This window comes from Anomaloglossus baeobatrachus, chromosome 4, assembly GCF_048569485.1.
Source record: "Anomaloglossus baeobatrachus isolate aAnoBae1 chromosome 4, aAnoBae1.hap1, whole genome shotgun sequence".
In the NCBI taxonomy this organism is placed as follows: Eukaryota; Metazoa; Chordata; class Amphibia; order Anura; family Aromobatidae; genus Anomaloglossus; species Anomaloglossus baeobatrachus.
In genome coordinates, this window is record NC_134356.1 from 100,626,787 (window position 1) to 100,647,832 (window position 21,046).

General features: G+C 49.8%; 1 protein-coding gene across 2 annotated transcripts in view; it reads left to right on the forward strand.

The window, feature by feature from the left end:
* The window catches only part of FSTL4 (follistatin like 4), a 1,562,686-nt gene that overhangs the window by 1,516,824 nt on the left and 24,816 nt on the right, over positions 1 to 21,046 (forward strand). For both annotated transcript variants that reach the window (XM_075344490.1, XM_075344491.1), the window contains exon 14: positions 1,722 to 1,829. In XM_075344490.1, the coding sequence (XP_075200605.1) occupies positions 1,722 to 1,829 (108 nt within the window). The remainder of the gene's footprint in view (positions 1 to 1,721; positions 1,830 to 21,046) is intronic.

Genomic DNA, 21,046 nt, shown 5'->3' on the forward strand with positions numbered 1-21,046 from the left:
CTCGTATCTGGGAGACCTCTATGAGGTCCTGCTGCCCTTCGCTCCGCACCTTTTTTGTTTGCACCAATCAGAGAGATCTCTCTAGTTCCAATATTTAGTAATTTTTCTCTCCTTCTCCATGACAATATGTTCTGGTATTCGGCTCCCTCCTTTCTCCTTAGTGGAGGTTTCTGCCCTTCAACATTAATGAGAAGATTTCTTTCCTTCCATTAGGTACTTTGCCTATCTTCTCCCTTAGAGATTCTCACATCATCTGATATAGCCAGAGTGCAGCTCTGCCTGTCTCTCACATCTCTGTTTGGATGTCTTCTAGATCATCATGATATGCTCTGCAGTGGTCCGAATGCTGCTAGGGTGACCATTTCTCATTGATTAGTTTAGCCACTGGTGAACATTATAGGGCAGGTGCCAATGATCCCCCATTTAGGGTAGGAAACACTCTGCTTGGGATGTAAGAACTTCCTGGGTCAGTCTTCACTAGGTCACAGTTCTGCAACTATGTAGAGCATCTACTTGGTTATAGGTGCATACCTTTCTACGTTTTACAGTGTCTGCCCCTTTGTTTCTGCAGACACAAGTCTTGACAGGAAGATACTACTACAGACAACAGTTGCCCTGGCGGCAATTTGAGCAGAAGTGGAAAACTTCTGTAGTAACAGTATATTTGGTTTTCATTCCGACCCCATAGACAGCTTTAGAATGTTGCATGGTTTCAGTGACCCCAAATGAAGCAACCAAAAAATTAAAAGTTTTGGTACTCACTGTAAAATCTCTCACAGTCTTTGCAGTTTTCATTGGGGTACATAGCTCCCACAATTGGTTGCCCATTCGGGTGTCTGTATGAGACAATCAAGATGAGCGTCTATAAAATGAAGGTAGTCACACATTTGAAGCTGTAGTGGATGGTGAGATATGGAGCCTGAAAGTCAAAAGTTGAAAACATTTATACCTTTCTGCTAGTCAGTGTATACGAGAGGGGGGAATGTGTTGTCAGTATGGTCACGTGAGACAAAATTTCACTTAACAATCTGGCACACTTTCTGACCTAATGGGTGGTTTATTTAGGTCAGGACTATTGACATCTTGTTCCTACCTATGGATGCTGCTATTTTATGATTGGACATTGTCATGGTGGGATGAAAGTACTGGGTCACAGAGATGAGCAAACTAAAAGCCTAGTTGAAAGATAAGAAAATTAATACATAAGGTGCTGATGCCCTGCATTTCCACATAGGAGTGGGAAGAAAAATGGTTTTATGTAGATTCCTGTTGCTATGTTCTGGAATTTACAGTGTAAAAGGCAAAAATCAATGAAAACCCCTCTTTAAAGTGAGTAGTCAAAATATGCAAATTTAGCACAATTTTACACGTTTTTTTTTAATTGCTTTGGGTTTTTTTAATTAGTGCATTATCTGCCAAAATTGGTCATAAACTAAATAAATGTGGGTCATTATTTTCTTATTTCAGCATTGTTACAAGAAGATTTCATTTTCTAGTATCCTGTTATATTTAATATAACTATATTAACTTTCTATTTATTTTGCTCAATCTAGTGTTTGTTTTTTTAAACTGTTGACTTTTATTAATTACTGATTATCTGGATGCATTTCTTAACTTTTCAGTAACTGCTTTGTAGGATGTGCACCAGTCACATGTGTAAATATTCCTGTGATTATACATTTATCTACCTTCATGTAATTATAATTTTTGTCTTTTTAAAGACAATACAAGTTGACCCATATCCGGCAAAATTAGTTTATGACAAATCACATGATCAAGTGTGGATTCTTAGCTGGGGAGATATAAATAAGTCACATCCATCATTACAGGTACGTAGATTTGAATGAACATAAAATATAAATATTTCACCATTATTAATTGCCAGAAATTTTGCCATACAAGATCTATAGATGACAAATGTAGAGTGATCAGAGCATCTGTTTGTTGATAAGTTATTTTAACTTATTTGCAGTGTTGACTTCAACTTATTTCCATAAAATGTTGTATAAAACATTTCTAACATATTTATAATCTAATATGATTTCAATATGATTTCACCCATTCAGAGTATGACTTGAAGGTGAACACTAACCAGTCTTCTTTTAGTTTTTTAAGTTCTGAAGTTGGGCAACATAATGGCTTAGTAGTTAGCAATACAACATGAGCAAATATATTCAAGTGGAATTGAATTTGGCTTAAATTTTCCAAAAATGTACATTTGCCAAAATGCTATTTTGCGGAACAATAAAAAGCCTTTAAAAGGTTAAAAAAATGTAAAAAAACCTATACTCACCTTACCGCTTAACTCTCCATCCTCTCCACTCCTTACCATCACCCACCTGCTCCCCATCGTGAAGAATGCTGAATTCTCAGACTTCATGCTAGGTTGGGATTCCTGGTTCTGCTGAGGCATGGGACGGACCGTGCATTGTCACACAGCCATCCAAGGCCTTATCAGAGCCAAAAGTCATGGACTAGCATGAAGAGACCCAGGTATTCAGCATTCTTGGCAGTAAGATGCATTGAGGACTGAACAAGTGATGTTGAGGAATGGAGAGTATTCCGAGTTGAAAGGTATAGTGAATGTAATTGTCTCTCCAGTAAAGGAGACAAACTCTAGCACAGCGCCACCTATTGGAAGTAGCGATCCTAAAAGTCACAAGTGGATTTTCAACAATCCATTGCAATATGACTCAGGATATATAAGCCAGATCAGAATCCCAATTTGCAGACACGGTGTTTCGGGGTGCTTGCCCCTCGTCAGTGCAAAGTATGGGGGTGTCTGATCTGGCTCATGAGAAAGCTATGTGGGGACCACGGGGGAACACTATTCTCCTTAAGGAGACTTTGCAAGCCAGTCTGGCTGCCAGGTAAGGGGACTTATAGCTGCAATGCCCCTCTGGGAAATATTCAAATTGTCTCTCCAGTAAAGGAGACAAACTCTAGCACAGCGCCACCTATTGGAAGTAGCGATCCTAAAAGTCACAAGTGGATTTTCAACAATCCATTGCAATATGACTCAGGATATATAAGCCAGATCAGAATCCCAATTTGCAGACACGGTGTTTCGGGGTGCTTGCCCCTCGTCAGTGCAAAGTATGGGGGTGTCTGATCTGGCTCATGAGAAAGCTATGTGGGGACCACGGGGGAACACTATTCTCCTTAAGGAGACTTTGCAAGCCAGTCTGGCTGCCAGGTAAGGGGACTTATAGCTGCAATGCCCCTCTGGGAAATATTCAAATTGTCTCTCCAGTAAAGGAGACAAACTCTAGCACAGCGCCACCTATTGGAAGTAGCGATCCTAAAAGTCACAAGTGGATTTTCAACAATCCATTGCAATATGACTCAGGATATATAAGCCAGATCAGAATCCCAATTTGCAGACACGGTGTTTCGGGGTGCTTGCCCCTCGTCAGTGCAAAGTATGGGGGTGTCTGATCTGGCTCATGAGAAAGCTATGTGGGGACCACGGGGGAACACTATTCTCCTTAAGGAGACTTTGCAAGCCAGTCTGGCTGCCAGGTAAGGGGACTTATAGCTGCAATGCCCCTCTGGGAAATATTCAAATTGTCTCTCCAGTAAAGGAGACAAACTCTAGCACAGCGCCACCTATTGGAAGTAGCGATCCTAAAAGTCACAAGTGGATTTTCAACAATCCATTGCAATATGACTCAGGATATATAAGCCAGATCAGAATCCCAATTTGCAGACACGGTGTTTCGGGGTGCTTGCCCCTCGTCAGTGCAAAGTATGGGGGTGTCTGATCTGGCTCATGAGAAAGCTATGTGGGGACCACGGGGGAACACTATTCTCCTTAAGGAGACTTTGCAAGCCAGTCTGGCTGCCAGGTAAGGGGACTTATAGCTGCAATGCCCCTCTGGGAAATATTCAAATTGTCTCTCCAGTAAAGGAGACAAACTCTAGCACAGCGCCACCTATTGGAAGTAGCGATCCTAAAAGTCACAAGTGGATTTTCAACAATCCATTGCAATATGACTCAGGATATATAAGCCAGATCAGAATCCCAATTTGCAGACACGGTGTTTCGGGGTGCTTGCCCCTCGTCAGTGCAAAGTATGGGGGTGTCTGATCTGGCTCATGAGAAAGCTATGTGGGGACCACGGGGGAACACTATTCTCCTTAAGGAGACTTTGCAAGCCAGTCTGGCTGCCAGGTAAGGGGACTTATAGCTGCAATGCCCCTCTGGGAAATATTCAAATTGTCTCTCCAGTAAAGGAGACAAACTCTAGCACAGCGCCACCTATTGGAAGTAGCGATCCTAAAAGTCACAAGTGGATTTTCAACAATCCATTGCAATATGACTCAGGATATATAAGCCAGATCAGAATCCCAATTTGCAGACACGGTGTTTCGGGGTGCTTGCCCCTCGTCAGTGCAAAGTATGGGGGTGTCTGATCTGGCTCATGAGAAAGCTATGTGGGGACCACGGGGGAACACTATTCTCCTTAAGGAGACTTTGCAAGCCAGTCTGGCTGCCAGGTAAGGGGACTTATAGCTGCAATGCCCCTCTGGGAAATATTCAAATTGTCTCTCCAGTAAAGGAGACAAACTCTAGCACAGCGCCACCTATTGGAAGTAGCGATCCTAAAAGTCACAAGTGGATTTTCAACAATCCATTGCAATATGACTCAGGATATATAAGCCAGATCAGAATCCCAATTTGCAGACACGGTGTTTCGGGGTGCTTGCCCCTCGTCAGTGCAAAGTATGGGGGTGTCTGATCTGGCTCATGAGAAAGCTATGTGGGGACCACGGGGGAACACTATTCTCCTTAAGGAGACTTTGCAAGCCAGTCTGGCTGCCAGGTAAGGGGACTTATAGCTGCAATGCCCCTCTGGGAAATATTCAAATTGTCTCTCCAGTAAAGGAGACAAACTCTAGCACAGCGCCACCTATTGGAAGTAGCGATCCTAAAAGTCACAAGTGGATTTTCAACAATCCATTGCAATATGACTCAGGATATATAAGCCAGATCAGAATCCCAATTTGCAGACACGGTGTTTCGGGGTGCTTGCCCCTCGTCAGTGCAAAGTATGGGGGTGTCTGATCTGGCTCATGAGAAAGCTATGTGGGGACCACGGGGGAACACTATTCTCCTTAAGGAGACTTTGCAAGCCAGTCTGGCTGCCAGGTAAGGGGACTTATAGCTGCAATGCCCCTCTGGGAAATATTCAAATTGTCTCTCCAGTAAAGGAGACAAACTCTAGCACAGCGCCACCTATTGGAAGTAGCGATCCTAAAAGTCACAAGTGGATTTTCAACAATCCATTGCAATATGACTCAGGATATATAAGCCAGATCAGAATCCCAATTTGCAGACACGGTGTTTCGGGGTGCTTGCCCCTCGTCAGTGCAAAGTATGGGGGTGTCTGATCTGGCTCATGAGAAAGCTATGTGGGGACCACGGGGGAACACTATTCTCCTTAAGGAGACTTTGCAAGCCAGTCTGGCTGCCAGGTAAGGGGACTTATAGCTGCAATGCCCCTCTGGGAAATATTCAAATTGTCTCTCCAGTAAAGGAGACAAACTCTAGCACAGCGCCACCTATTGGAAGTGGCGCTGTGCTAGAGTTTGTCTCCTTTACTGGAGAGACAATTTGAATATTTCCCAGAGGGGCATTGCAGCTATAAGTCCCCTTACCTGGCAGCCAGACTGGCTTGCAAAGTCTCCTTAAGGAGAATAGTGTTCCCCCGTGGTCCCCACATAGCTTTCTCATGAGCCAGATCAGACACCCCCATACTTTGCACTGACGAGGGGCAAGCACCCCGAAACACCGTGTCTGCAAATTGGGATTCTGATCTGGCTTATATATCCTGAGTCATATTGCAATGGATTGTTGAAAATCCACTTGTGACTTTTAGGATCGCTACTTCCAATAGGTGGCGCTGTGCTAGAGTTTGTCTCCTTTACTGGAGAGACAATTTGAATATTTCCCAGAGGGGCATTGCAGCTATAAGTCCCCTTACCTGGCAGCCAGACTGGCTTGCAAAGTCTCCTTAAGGAGAATAGTGTTCCCCCGTGGTCCCCACATAGCTTTCTCATGAGCCAGATCAGACACCCCCATACTTTGCACTGACGAGGGGCAAGCACCCCGAAACACCGTGTCTGCAAATTGGGATTCTGATCTGGCTTATATATCCTGAGTCATATTGCAATGGATTGTTGAAAATCCACTTGTGACTTTTAGGATCGCTACTTCCAATAGGTGGCGCTGTGCTAGAGTTTGTCTCCTTTACTGGAGAGACAATTTGAATATTTCCCAGAGGGGCATTGCAGCTATAAGTCCCCTTACCTGGCAGCCAGACTGGCTTGCAAAGTCTCCTTAAGGAGAATAGTGTTCCCCCGTGGTCCCCACATAGCTTTCTCATGAGCCAGATCAGACACCCCCATACTTTGCACTGACGAGGGGCAAGCACCCCGAAACACCGTGTCTGCAAATTGGGATTCTGATCTGGCTTATATATCCTGAGTCATATTGCAATGGATTGTTGAAAATCCACTTGTGACTTTTAGGATCGCTACTTCCAATAGGTGGCGCTGTGCTAGAGTTTGTCTCCTTTACTGGAGAGACAATTTGAATATTTCCCAGAGGGGCATTGCAGCTATAAGTCCCCTTACCTGGCAGCCAGACTGGCTTGCAAAGTCTCCTTAAGGAGAATAGTGTTCCCCCGTGGTCCCCACATAGCTTTCTCATGAGCCAGATCAGACACCCCCATACTTTGCACTGACGAGGGGCAAGCACCCCGAAACACCGTGTCTGCAAATTGGGATTCTGATCTGGCTTATATATCCTGAGTCATATTGCAATGGATTGTTGAAAATCCACTTGTGACTTTTAGGATCGCTACTTCCAATAGGTGGCGCTGTGCTAGAGTTTGTCTCCTTTACTGGAGAGACAATTTGAATATTTCCCAGAGGGGCATTGCAGCTATAAGTCCCCTTACCTGGCAGCCAGACTGGCTTGCAAAGTCTCCTTAAGGAGAATAGTGTTCCCCCGTGGTCCCCACATAGCTTTCTCATGAGCCAGATCAGACACCCCCATACTTTGCACTGACGAGGGGCAAGCACCCCGAAACACCGTGTCTGCAAATTGGGATTCTGATCTGGCTTATATATCCTGAGTCATATTGCAATGGATTGTTGAAAATCCACTTGTGACTTTTAGGATCGCTACTTCCAATAGGTGGCGCTGTGCTAGAGTTTGTCTCCTTTACTGGAGAGACAATTTGAATATTTCCCAGAGGGGCATTGCAGCTATAAGTCCCCTTACCTGGCAGCCAGACTGGCTTGCAAAGTCTCCTTAAGGAGAATAGTGTTCCCCCGTGGTCCCCACATAGCTTTCTCATGAGCCAGATCAGACACCCCCATACTTTGCACTGACGAGGGGCAAGCACCCCGAAACACCGTGTCTGCAAATTGGGATTCTGATCTGGCTTATATATCCTGAGTCATATTGCAATGGATTGTTGAAAATCCACTTGTGACTTTTAGGATCGCTACTTCCAATAGGTGGCGCTGTGCTAGAGTTTGTCTCCTTTACTGGAGAGACAATTTGAATATTTCCCAGAGGGGCATTGCAGCTATAAGTCCCCTTACCTGGCAGCCAGACTGGCTTGCAAAGTCTCCTTAAGGAGAATAGTGTTCCCCCGTGGTCCCCACATAGCTTTCTCATGAGCCAGATCAGACACCCCCATACTTTGCACTGACGAGGGGCAAGCACCCCGAAACACCGTGTCTGCAAATTGGGATTCTGATCTGGCTTATATATCCTGAGTCATATTGCAATGGATTGTTGAAAATCCACTTGTGACTTTTAGGATCGCTACTTCCAATAGGTGGCGCTGTGCTAGAGTTTGTCTCCTTTACTGGAGAGACAATTTGAATATTTCCCAGAGGGGCATTGCAGCTATAAGTCCCCTTACCTGGCAGCCAGACTGGCTTGCAAAGTCTCCTTAAGGAGAATAGTGTTCCCCCGTGGTCCCCACATAGCTTTCTCATGAGCCAGATCAGACACCCCCATACTTTGCACTGACGAGGGGCAAGCACCCCGAAACACCGTGTCTGCAAATTGGGATTCTGATCTGGCTTATATATCCTGAGTCATATTGCAATGGATTGTTGAAAATCCACTTGTGACTTTTAGGATCGCTACTTCCAATAGGTGGCGCTGTGCTAGAGTTTGTCTCCTTTACTGGAGAGACAATTTGAATATTTCCCAGAGGGGCATTGCAGCTATAAGTCCCCTTACCTGGCAGCCAGACTGGCTTGCAAAGTCTCCTTAAGGAGAATAGTGTTCCCCCGTGGTCCCCACATAGCTTTCTCATGAGCCAGATCAGACACCCCCATACTTTGCACTGACGAGGGGCAAGCACCCCGAAACACCGTGTCTGCAAATTGGGATTCTGATCTGGCTTATATATCCTGAGTCATATTGCAATGGATTGTTGAAAATCCACTTGTGACTTTTAGGATCGCTACTTCCAATAGGTGGCGCTGTGCTAGAGTTTGTCTCCTTTACTGGAGAGACAATTTGAATATTTCCCAGAGGGGCATTGCAGCTATAAGTCCCCTTACCTGGCAGCCAGACTGGCTTGCAAAGTCTCCTTAAGGAGAATAGTGTTCCCCCGTGGTCCCCACATAGCTTTCTCATGAGCCAGATCAGACACCCCCATACTTTGCACTGACGAGGGGCAAGCACCCCGAAACACCGTGTCTGCAAATTGGGATTCTGATCTGGCTTATATATCCTGAGTCATATTGCAATGGATTGTTGAAAATCCACTTGTGACTTTTAGGATCGCTACTTCCAATAGGTGGCGCTGTGCTAGAGTTTGTCTCCTTTACTGGAGAGACAATTTGAATATTTCCCAGAGGGGCATTGCAGCTATAAGTCCCCTTACCTGGCAGCCAGACTGGCTTGCAAAGTCTCCTTAAGGAGAATAGTGTTCCCCCGTGGTCCCCACATAGCTTTCTCATGAGCCAGATCAGACACCCCCATACTTTGCACTGACGAGGGGCAAGCACCCCGAAACACCGTGTCTGCAAATTGGGATTCTGATCTGGCTTATATATCCTGAGTCATATTGCAATGGATTGTTGAAAATCCACTTGTGACTTTTAGGATCGCTACTTCCAATAGGTGGCGCTGTGCTAGAGTTTGTCTCCTTTACTGGAGAGACAATTTGAATATTTCCCAGAGGGGCATTGCAGCTATAAGTCCCCTTACCTGGCAGCCAGACTGGCTTGCAAAGTCTCCTTAAGGAGAATAGTGTTCCCCCGTGGTCCCCACATAGCTTTCTCATGAGCCAGATCAGACACCCCCATACTTTGCACTGACGAGGGGCAAGCACCCCGAAACACCGTGTCTGCAAATTGGGATTCTGATCTGGCTTATATATCCTGAGTCATATTGCAATGGATTGTTGAAAATCCACTTGTGACTTTTAGGATCGCTACTTCCAATAGGTGGCGCTGTGCTAGAGTTTGTCTCCTTTACTGGAGAGACAATTTGAATATTTCCCAGAGGGGCATTGCAGCTATAAGTCCCCTTACCTGGCAGCCAGACTGGCTTGCAAAGTCTCCTTAAGGAGAATAGTGTTCCCCCGTGGTCCCCACATAGCTTTCTCATGAGCCAGATCAGACACCCCCATACTTTGCACTGACGAGGGGCAAGCACCCCGAAACACCGTGTCTGCAAATTGGGATTCTGATCTGGCTTATATATCCTGAGTCATATTGCAATGGATTGTTGAAAATCCACTTGTGACTTTTAGGATCGCTACTTCCAATAGGTGGCGCTGTGCTAGAGTTTGTCTCCTTTACTGGAGAGACAATTTGAATATTTCCCAGAGGGGCATTGCAGCTATAAGTCCCCTTACCTGGCAGCCAGACTGGCTTGCAAAGTCTCCTTAAGGAGAATAGTGTTCCCCCGTGGTCCCCACATAGCTTTCTCATGAGCCAGATCAGACACCCCCATACTTTGCACTGACGAGGGGCAAGCACCCCGAAACACCGTGTCTGCAAATTGGGATTCTGATCTGGCTTATATATCCTGAGTCATATTGCAATGGATTGTTGAAAATCCACTTGTGACTTTTAGGATCGCTACTTCCAATAGGTGGCGCTGTGCTAGAGTTTGTCTCCTTTACTGGAGAGACAATTTGAATATTTCCCAGAGGGGCATTGCAGCTATAAGTCCCCTTACCTGGCAGCCAGACTGGCTTGCAAAGTCTCCTTAAGGAGAATAGTGTTCCCCCGTGGTCCCCACATAGCTTTCTCATGAGCCAGATCAGACACCCCCATACTTTGCACTGACGAGGGGCAAGCACCCCGAAACACCGTGTCTGCAAATTGGGATTCTGATCTGGCTTATATATCCTGAGTCATATTGCAATGGATTGTTGAAAATCCACTTGTGACTTTTAGGATCGCTACTTCCAATAGGTGGCGCTGTGCTAGAGTTTGTCTCCTTTACTGGAGAGACAATTTGAATATTTCCCAGAGGGGCATTGCAGCTATAAGTCCCCTTACCTGGCAGCCAGACTGGCTTGCAAAGTCTCCTTAAGGAGAATAGTGTTCCCCCGTGGTCCCCACATAGCTTTCTCATGAGCCAGATCAGACACCCCCATACTTTGCACTGACGAGGGGCAAGCACCCCGAAACACCGTGTCTGCAAATTGGGATTCTGATCTGGCTTATATATCCTGAGTCATATTGCAATGGATTGTTGAAAATCCACTTGTGACTTTTAGGATCGCTACTTCCAATAGGTGGCGCTGTGCTAGAGTTTGTCTCCTTTACTGGAGAGACAATTTGAATATTTCCCAGAGGGGCATTGCAGCTATAAGTCCCCTTACCTGGCAGCCAGACTGGCTTGCAAAGTCTCCTTAAGGAGAATAGTGTTCCCCCGTAGTGAATGTAACTAATTTTTTTTTCTATTTTTTATAACTAATGTTTTTATTCTTCATGTCATCAAGAACCTGGTTTAAGACAACCAGTGCTTGACTTTTCCATTATAGGCAGGACACTTACATACCTACATCTAGGATAGCCAACTTTACCTCAATTCAGTATTCTTACATACAAAATACCACATTGTTGCATGTGGCTTCAAACACATCTCTTACTGGCAGTATCATTCTATCTCCAGTTTACAATTGTTATCCAACCCACCCAACAAGTGGGCATCCAGATCTGTTCTTCTATCTGTTGACCTGCGTTTCCCAGGTGTTTGATATGTCGCGGGCGGGGAGGAGGGTGTCAGCACACTACGCTCACCCCTTCTGCTCGGGTCCGGCGGCTGCTGCTCAGTGGTGGCTCGAGCTGTGGGCCGGATCCCGGGGGTTTCTCGAGCGGCACTCCTCGCCCGTGAGTGAAAGGGGATTGTTGGGTGTGGGGATTGTTTATTGTCCGTGACGCCACCCACGGTTGTGGTGATTTCACCACCGCTGCTCAATATGGGGGATCCCGGGGATGGTGATGCGGAGCAGCCAGGTGTTGTGTTGCCCCTCCGTGGATAGGGGTTGGTGATCCCGGGGCCCGGTGATGAGATGGGAGGTGCAGGGCCTGGTGGGCGCAGGGACGCGGGGGCAGCGCTGTGCCTTGCGGCACTGTGGTACTCACTCAGCCTGAGACGTTGACACAGTTTTTGGTAAACAAACGGCTGGTTGGACGGGTCCCTCGGACGGTTCACGGTGCTGCGGTTCCCTGCAGTTGGTGGTGATGGTCACTCTTCCCTGCACCTATGTTACATCTATTGGTAGCGATGGGTTCCCACCAGTTACCCGCTCCCCGACTACAATCTGGGCCGGAGGAGCTCCACACTTTGCCCGCAGGCGCTGGCACTGGGGAAACTGGTGCCCTGGCAGTGGCGGTGTCTCCCCTGTAATGGCTGGGCTGTTGCCTTCAATCGGGACTTGGTTGTTGGGGGATCTACGTCCCCTTCACTGACGGATTTGGCAAATTATGGCGACTCCAAGCCTTGCCGGGGTCCGAGAGGCCCCTGCCCTGGTGCTGACTGTCCTTTGCACGCTGCTCCAGACCGTCGGGTCACCACCCGTCCGCGGTCCTTCCAGGAACCTCCAAACAGTCCCACTCCAGACAATCTCCGCCGTCTGCTGACCTTGCTGTCTCTGTCCAGGCACACAGCCTCAGACCACTTCAGGCTGTACTAAACTGCCACTTTGCACTTTCTCTACTTTCACTTCTCTGTCACTTCAGCTTTCTTCTTCAGCTCCACTACACTTCACTTCCTTCCACTTCCTCCTCCCTGGCTGAACTGCCTGCTCCTTCCTGCCTCCAGGGCTATGAACTCCTTGGTGGGTGGACACCAACCGCCTGGCTCCACCCCCTTGTGTGGACACTAGCCCCTGGAGGAAGGCAACAAGGATTTCTGGTTAGCTGGTGTACCTGCAGGGAATGTGGGGTGTGTGTGTGTTGTGACCTGTGACCCCTGGCTTGCCCAGGGCGTCACATTCCCCCTTAGCAAAATGCAGACCGTCCTCGGGCTGCCCGTCCAACACCGGTTTTATTTTCCTTTTTGTTTTCTGTAAATGTAAAAAGAATAAACACATATATATTATAACATCATCCCACATCGGGAGGCACATTCTTAAACGTTTCAAACGGTTTACGGTTACGGTTTCCGCTCTCTCCCACCCAAGCAACCTGGCCCTGATGCTGCCCCTAAAGCCCAGGCAGCACCCCTTGACCCACAGTCCAGCACACGGTACCCGAGCGGGATCTGTCCTTCCCCTCCAGAGGGTAGCCACCGGTTCCTTTGGTGGCTGGGCCCCAGCCTGCTCTGCTGAGGGCCCTCCCTCCAACCTGCCTCTCCGGAGGCGGCATTGCGGAAACGGTAACGGCAAACAACATATTTACAAGCCACTTAACGTTTGTGGTTGCCCTGCAAGTTCACGGGCTTGTCCATGGATAGTTCCCATGCAAACTTTTAAACGGTCCCCACTGGGAGAACGCTGCCGGCTCCGGCCGGTTGCAAATCAAGCAGACAATCAGGTGAAGTACACGGTAATCATTTTCTTATCATCAGCAGAACTTTCAAACAAACTTTTAAACATGAATTCACACAACTTCAGTGGTGGTCCCAACGGGGACTGCTGCAGCGGGCATCCGCTGCCCTACTCCAGATATTCAGCTAACGCAGCTCCATCCCCCTCCACCAGCATATCCAACATGCACTGACATGCCTGCGGTGACAGGGGCACCCGGTACCCACCCGGTACCCATTTCCACCACGGGGCATGGACGACCACTGGGGCTCCTACATAGTGGGAACGCTCACTTGCTCCTTCAACTGCAACAGCGCACCCGGAGCTGGGGCAGGAGTCGTCATCTCTTGTTCCTGCGTCAGGCGGGTTGCCGCCAGCTGCCGCAGCCTCCTGGTCTCCAGCATCCAACACTTCAGCCCCTTCTGCGGTAGCACGGAGCAGCAGAGTAGGCGAGCTTACACTGAGGCGCCCCATAAGTAACGGCAAGGGCGATGCATAGGCCGAGACTAGGCCGGGCCCCTCAGCCGCAGCGGCCGGTCCAGATAGGACATAGGGACGTGGGTCACCAGTCGGTTCTGCTACATCTATTCCCCTTTCGTACATCGGGGTGGTTGTCATCAGCATCTCCACCTCGCTGGTCCACTGCTCCATCATCCGAAGGATTTGTTCCTGCTGACGCCGGTGGAACTGAATCACCCGGGCCTTCATCCAGGCCACGGCCCCGGGCTCAGGGTCTGGCACCGTCTCTACTGGGACTTCTGGCACTACGCTGTTAAGGGGCCGCGGTTCTAGCGGTTCCCCTTGGTGCATTTCAGGGCCGTCTTGGACGTCTGCAGCCATCTGGTCCGCCGGAGCGGCCGGGCAGGGTATCGCTACCGGTTGGGCAGGTAGCGGGCCTAATGGCGGGGCGGCAGCAGCTATCACGGGTAGCGAAAAGAGAGGCAGGGTGAGCGGAAGCCGGCCGGGTCCCTCAGCCCCAACGGCCGATCCCTCAGGAATACAGGGGCGTGGGTCGCTTACCCGCTCCTCCAACTCCTCCTCAGCCTCGCGTCTCCACATAGCAGCCACCACGTCCGCCATGTCGGTCTCCCACTCCTCCAGGAGGAGTTGCATATGGGCCTGCAGACGGTTACTTAGCGGGACGGTCCGGTCCCTCAACCACGTCGCCGTGCCGGGCGTGGGGGCTTCCTCGTTGGGAGTTGGGTTGTACATCTTGGCAATCGTGCCTTCCAGGAACCCAGTACTGCTGCAGAGTCCTGGCGTCCCTGCTTCTATAGCCGCGCTCACATGCAGCCAGCCGCCATCGCGTCCCCCTTAGCTCTTTCCGGCCCCTCCTCTCTCGGGGCGGGGTTTTGGCCTTCGCGCCTCTGCTACTCGAGAAGACGCTCGAGCGGGAACTTTTCGCGCCAAAGATGGCGGCTTCTGAAATTTTTCAGCCGGATACCTCCGGCGGTAACAAGGCGCACCTCTACCAAACAGCAGAGCGGTAGGATCCTGTTCGTGACGCCAAGTTGTCGCGGGCGGGGAGGAGGGTGTCAGCACACTACGCTCACCCCTTCTGCTCGGGTCCGGCGGCTGCTGCTCAGTGGTGGCTCGAGCTGTGGGCCGGATCCCGGGGGTTTCTCGAGCGGCACTCCTCGCCCGTGAGTGAAAGGGGATTGTTGGGTGTGGGGATTGTTTATTGTCCGTGACGCCACCCACGGTTGTGGTGATTTCACCACCGCTGCTCAATATGGGGGATCCCGGGGATGGTGATGCGGAGCAGCCAGGTGTTGTGTTGCCCCTCCGTGGGTAGGGGTTGGTGATCCCGGGGCCCGGTGATGAGATGGGAGGTGCAGGGCCTGGTGGGCGCAGGGACGCGGGGGCAGCGCTGTGCCTTGCGGCACTGTGGTACTCACTCAGCCTGAGACGTTGACACAGTTTTTGGTAAACAAACGGCTGGTTGGACGGGTCCCTCGGACGGTTCACGGTGCTGCGGTTCCCTGCAGTTGGCGGTGATGGTCACTCTTCCCTGCACCTATGTTACATCTATTGGTAGCGATGGGTTCCCACCGGTTACCCGCTCCCCGACTACAATCTGGGCCGGAGGAGCTCCACACTTTGCCCGCAGGCGCTGGCCCTGGGGAAACTGGTGCCCTGGCGGTGGCGGTGTCTCCCCTGTAATGGCTGGGCTTTTACCTTCAATCGGGACTTGGTTGTTGGGGGATCTACGTCCCCTTCACTGACGGATTTGGCAAATTATGGCGACTCCAAGCCTTGCCGGGGTCCGAGAGGCCCCTGCCCTGGTGCTGACTGTCCTTTGCACGCTGCTCCAGACCGTCGGGTCACCACCCGTCCGCGGTCCTTCCAGGAACCTCCAAACAGTCCCACTCCAGACAATCTCCGCCGTCTGCTGACCTTGCTGTCTCTGTCCAGGCACACAGCCTCAGACCACTTCAGGCTGTACTAAACTGCCACTTTGCACTTTCTCTACTTTCACTTCTCTGTCACTTCAGCTTTCTTCTTCAGCTCCACTACACTTCACTTCGTTCTACTTCCTCCTCCCTGGCTGAACTGCCTGCTCCTTCCTGCCTCCAGGGCTATGAACTCCTTGGTGGGTGGACACCAACCGCCTGGCTCCACCCCCTGGTGTGGACACTAGCCCCTAGAGGAAGGCAACAAGGATTTCTGGTTAGCTGGTGTACCTGCAGGGAATGTGGGGTATGTGTGTGTTGTGACCTGTGACCCCTGGCTTGCCCAGGGCGTCACATTCCCCCTTAGCAAAATACAGACCGTCCTCGGGCTGCCCGTCCAACACCGGTTTTATTTTCCTTTTTGTTTTCTGTAAATGTAAAAAGAATAAACACATATATATTATAACATCATCCCACATCGGGAGGCACATTCTTAAACGTTTCAAACGGTTTACGGTTACGGTTTCCGCTCTCTCCCACCTAAGCAACCTGGCCCTGATGCTGCCCCTAAAGCCCAGGCAGCACCCCTTGACCCACAGTCCAGCACACGGTACCCGAGCGGGATCTGTCCTTCCCCTCCAGAGGGTAGCCACCGGTTCCTTTGGTGGCTGGGCCCCAGCCTGCTCTGCTGAGGGCCCTCCCTCCAACCTGCCTCTCCGGAGGCGGCATTGCAGAAACGGTAACGGCAAACAACATATTTACAAGCCACTTAACGTTTGTGGTTGCCCTGCAAGTTCACGGGCTTGTCCATGGATAGTTCCCATGCAAACTTTTAAACGGTCCCCACTGGGAGAACGCTGCCGGCTCCGGCCGGTTGCAAATCAAGCAGACAATCAGGTGAAGTACACGGTAATCATTTTCTTATCATCAGCAGAACTTTCAAACAAACTTTTAAACATGAATTCACACAACTTCAGTGGTGGTCCCAACGGGGACTGCTGCAGCGGGCATCCGCTGCCCTACTCCGGATATTCAGCTAACGCAGCTCCATCCCCCTCCACCAGCATATCCAACATGCACTGACATGCCTGCGGTGACAGGGGCACCCGGTACCCATTTCCACCGGTACACGGGGCATGGACGACCACTGGGGCTCCTACATAGTGGGAACGCTCACTTGCTCCTTCAACTGCAACAGCGCACCCGGAGCTGGGGCAGGAGTCGTCATCTCTTGTTCCTGCGTCAGGCGGGTTGCCGCCAGCTGCCGCAGCCTCCTGGTCTCCAGCATCCAACACTTCAGCCCCTTCTGCGGTAGCACGGAGCAGCAGAGTAGGCGAGCTTACACTGAGGCGCCCCATAAGTAACGGCAAGGGCGATGCATAGGCCGAGACTAGGCCGGGCCCCTCAGCCGCAGCGGCCGGTCCAGATAGGACATAGGGACGTGGGTCACCAGTCGGTTCTGCTACATCTATTCCCCTTTCGTACATCGGGGTGGTTGTCATCAGCATCTCCACCTCGCTGGTCCACTGCTCCATCATCCGAAGGATTTGTTCCTGCTGACGCCGGTGGAACTGAATCACCCGGGCCTTCATCCAGGCCACGGCCCCGGGCTCAGGGTCTGGCACCGTCTCTACTGGGACTTCTGGCACTACGCTGTTAAGGGGCCGCGGTTCTAGCGGTTCCCCTTGGTGCATTTCAGGGCCATCTTGGACGTCTGCAGCCATCTGGTCCGCCGGAGCGGCCGGGCAGGGTATCGCTACCGGTTGGGCAGGTAGCGGGCCTAATGGCGGGGCGGCAGCAGCTATCACGGGTAGCGAAAAGAGAGGCAGGGTGAGCGGAAGCCGGCCGGGTCCCTCAGCCCCAACGGCCGATCCCTCAGGAATACAGGGGCGTGGGTCGCTTACCCGCTCCTCCAACTCCTCCTCAGCCTCGCGTCTCCACATAGCAGCCACCACGTCCGCCATGTCGGTCTCCCACTCCTCCAGGAGGAGTTGCATATGGGCCTGCAGACGGTTACTTAGCGGGACGGTCCGGTCCCTCAACCACGTCGCCGTGCCGGGCGCGGGGGCTTCCTCGTTGGGAGTTGGGTTGTACATCTTGGCAATCGTGCCTTCCAGGAACCCAGTACTGCTGCAGAGTCCTGGCGTCCCTGCTTCTATAGCCGCGCTCACATGCAGCCAGCCGCCATCGCGTCCCCCTTAGCTCTTTCCGGCCCCTCCTCTCTCGGGGCGGGGTTTTGGCCTTCGCGCCTCTGCTACTCGAGAAGACGCTCGAGCGGGAACTTTTCGCGCCAAAGATGGCGGCTTCTGAAATTTTTCAGCCGGATACCTCCGGCGGTAACAAGGCGCACCTCTACCAAACGGCAGAGCGGTAGGATCCTGTTCGTGACGCCAAGTTGTCGCGGGCGGGGAGGAGGGTGTCAGCACACTACGCTCACCCCTTCTGCTCGGGTCCGGCGGCTGCTGCTCAGTGGTGGCTCGAGCTGTGGGCCGGATCCCGGGGGTTTCTCGAGCGGCACTCCTCGCCCGTGAGTGAAAGGGGATTGTTGGGTGTGGGGATTGTTTATTGTCCGTGACGCCACCCACGGTTGTGGTGATTTCACCACCGCTGCTCAATATGGGGGATCCCGGGGATGGTGATGCGGAGCAGCCAGGTGTTGTGTTGCCCCTCCGTGGGTAGGGGTTGGTGATCCCGGGGCCCGGTGATGAGATGGGAGGTGCAGGGCCTGGTGGGCGCAGGGACGCGGGGGCAGCGCTGTGCCTTGCGGCACTGTGGTACTCACTCAGCCTGAGACGTTGACACAGTTTTTGGTAAACAAACGGCTGGTTGGACGGGTCCCTCGGACGGTTCACGGTGCTGCGGTTCCCTGCAGTTGGCGGTGATGGTCACTCTTCCCTGCACCTATGTTACATCTATTGGTAGCGATGGGTTCCCACCGGTTACCCGCTCCCCGACTACAATCTGGGCCGGAGGAGCTCCACACTTTACCCGCAGGCGCTGGCCCTGGGGAAACTGGTGCCCTGGCGGTGGCGGTGTCTCCCCTATAATGGCTGGGCTGTTGCCTTCAATCGGGACTTGGTTGTTGGGGGATCTACGTCCCCTTCACTGACGGATTTGGCAAATTATGGCGACTCCAAGCCTTGCCGGGGTCCGAGAGGCCCCTGCCCTGGTGCTGACTGTCCTTTGCACGCTGCTCCAGACCGTCGGGTCACCACCCGTCCGCGGTCCTTCCAGGAACCTCCAAACAGTCCCACTCCAGACAATCTCCGCCGTCTGCTGACCTTGCTGTCTCTGTCCAGGCACACAGCCTCAGACCACTTCAGGCTGTACTAAACTGCCACTTTGCACTTTCTCTACTTTCACTTCTCTGTCACTTCAGCTTTCTTCTTCAGCTCCACTACACTTCACTTCCTTCCACTTCCTCCTCCCTGGCTGAACTGCCTGCTCCTTCCTGCCTCCAGGGCTATGAACTCCTTGGTGGGTGGACACCAACCGCCTGGCTCCACCCCCTTGTGTGGACACTAGCCCCTGGAGGAAGGCAACAAGGATTTCTGGTTAGCTGGTGTACCTGCAGGGAATGTGGTGTGTGTGTGTGTTGTGACCTGTGACCCCTGGCTTGCACAGGGCGTCATAGATACACCTGAAGCTAATGCACCGAGCTGGCAGCCACACACAATGGGTTCACGAGCCACAAGTTGGGGACCCCTGCCCTAAATTAAAACATATATATTGTTTTCTATTTGAATGGAGAACATTATCATATCCTACATGACATAAAGCAGCTACTCTAATTCTATATTGAATTAATATCTAATATATAAAGCTGAGTGTATGTGTGTGTGTGTGTGTGTGTGTGTGTGTGTGTATATGTATGTCCGCTTAAGGAATCCGCAATGTTACATTTACAATCACAAAATCTTGCACAGGCACCTCATTTGATTCAGGGAACATCATAGACTGTTTTGAGGGGAAAAATTTAACCCCGTGCTTTACAGTTATTCGCCAAAAAACCTGCTTACATTAAAGTCAATGGAGCTAGGAGCTACAGGTCATTAATAGGAGCACTGATTAGTTGCTATAGGCAACAAAGGACATTCTTAGTATAAGAAGCTTAAGTGTGAGGTAATATGATGTTGTTGAAGAGTCGAATAGAGAGAGAGAGACAGACAGAGACAAAGAGAGACAGATAGAAACAGAGAGACAAACAGAGAGATATAGAGACAGACAGACAGACAAAGACAGACAGACAGAGACAGACAGACAGAGACAGACAGACAGAGACAGACAGAAAGAGACAGCCAGAGACAGACAAAGACACACAGACAGACAAAAATTCAGAGACAGACAGACAAACATTCAGAAACAGACAGATAGGGGCAGATAGAGACAGACAGACAGAGACAGACAATGAGAGACAGACAGAGACAGACAATGAGAGACAGACAGACAGAGACAGACAGACAGAGAGAAAGACAGACAGGGAGAGAGGGAGAGTGGGAGAGAGACAGAAAGACACTTAGTTACTATCCCGGGCAACACCAGGTATTAGAGCTAGTATTAAATATTCCTCTTTATCATGACTGATTGGTATTCTGGATCATTTGTGAAGCAAAGCTTATATCAGTTTGCTTTGTTACTTTCTTCTTGTCATATGAGCTCAGAATGTGGCATGGGGTCTCCTAGAAATGACCTCTATGTAGATAGATGTAATGGGATGTCTGGGATTTATCACTGTAAGTAAAAACTAGTAGTTCAATAAAATGGAACAGGTGCAAATCATTCCATGATCCAGTACAGAACACAGCCCAGGACACTGCCATAAGAACGTGACCTGATGATACTACAATAAATACAGACACCAGTATGGAGGGTGTTGTGTTCCTTTTGCATCATGCAAAAAAACTAAAAATACAAGATGAACTCGGCCTCACATGTGCTCTATAGTTGTACCATGTTTGTAACTGTATTATTAAAAATATAAACGTGGACAAATATTAGTTTTTTCATAGTATGAACATATTAATATTTCTATTTTTATATGGTAATATTCCACAATCTAAAAATTTTAATCTATTTGCTAAACACATTTATATTTTTTTTGGCCCAGAACAACATAAATTTTGTTTCTCCACACAAAGAAGTGAGACGCCAGACTGTGACTGTGATTTTCCTTGCGAACTGCAATCATTTTATTTCATAGCCCTAAAACGTGTTATTTTGTGAATGCACTTAATTTGTTCTAAAATCACATAAAATACACCATATTGAAGTAAGCTGGAGATAGAAAACAAATTTCTAGCAGAATTGGAGCTTATAACGTAGGACTGAAAGACAAAGGAAAAATAATTCATTCTCCAAAACATTTCTTGTTATCTCTTAATAGAAGTATGATGGAAATTCTATCAATGTTGCGTATCCCTAACTTGCAATTTGAAATTGCATAATGTAGGCAAAATACCCCACATCCGCAGGGATTATGTCCGAAACAATGGCTGTTTGATCAAAAAATTCAAAGGGTCTTTCCATTTTTCCAATCTGGTAATTTTTTTCAACTATCTCCACTTAATTTTTCAGTATGCCCAAAAAACTTATCCTTTCACACAAAACATTATTTGGACAAAAGTC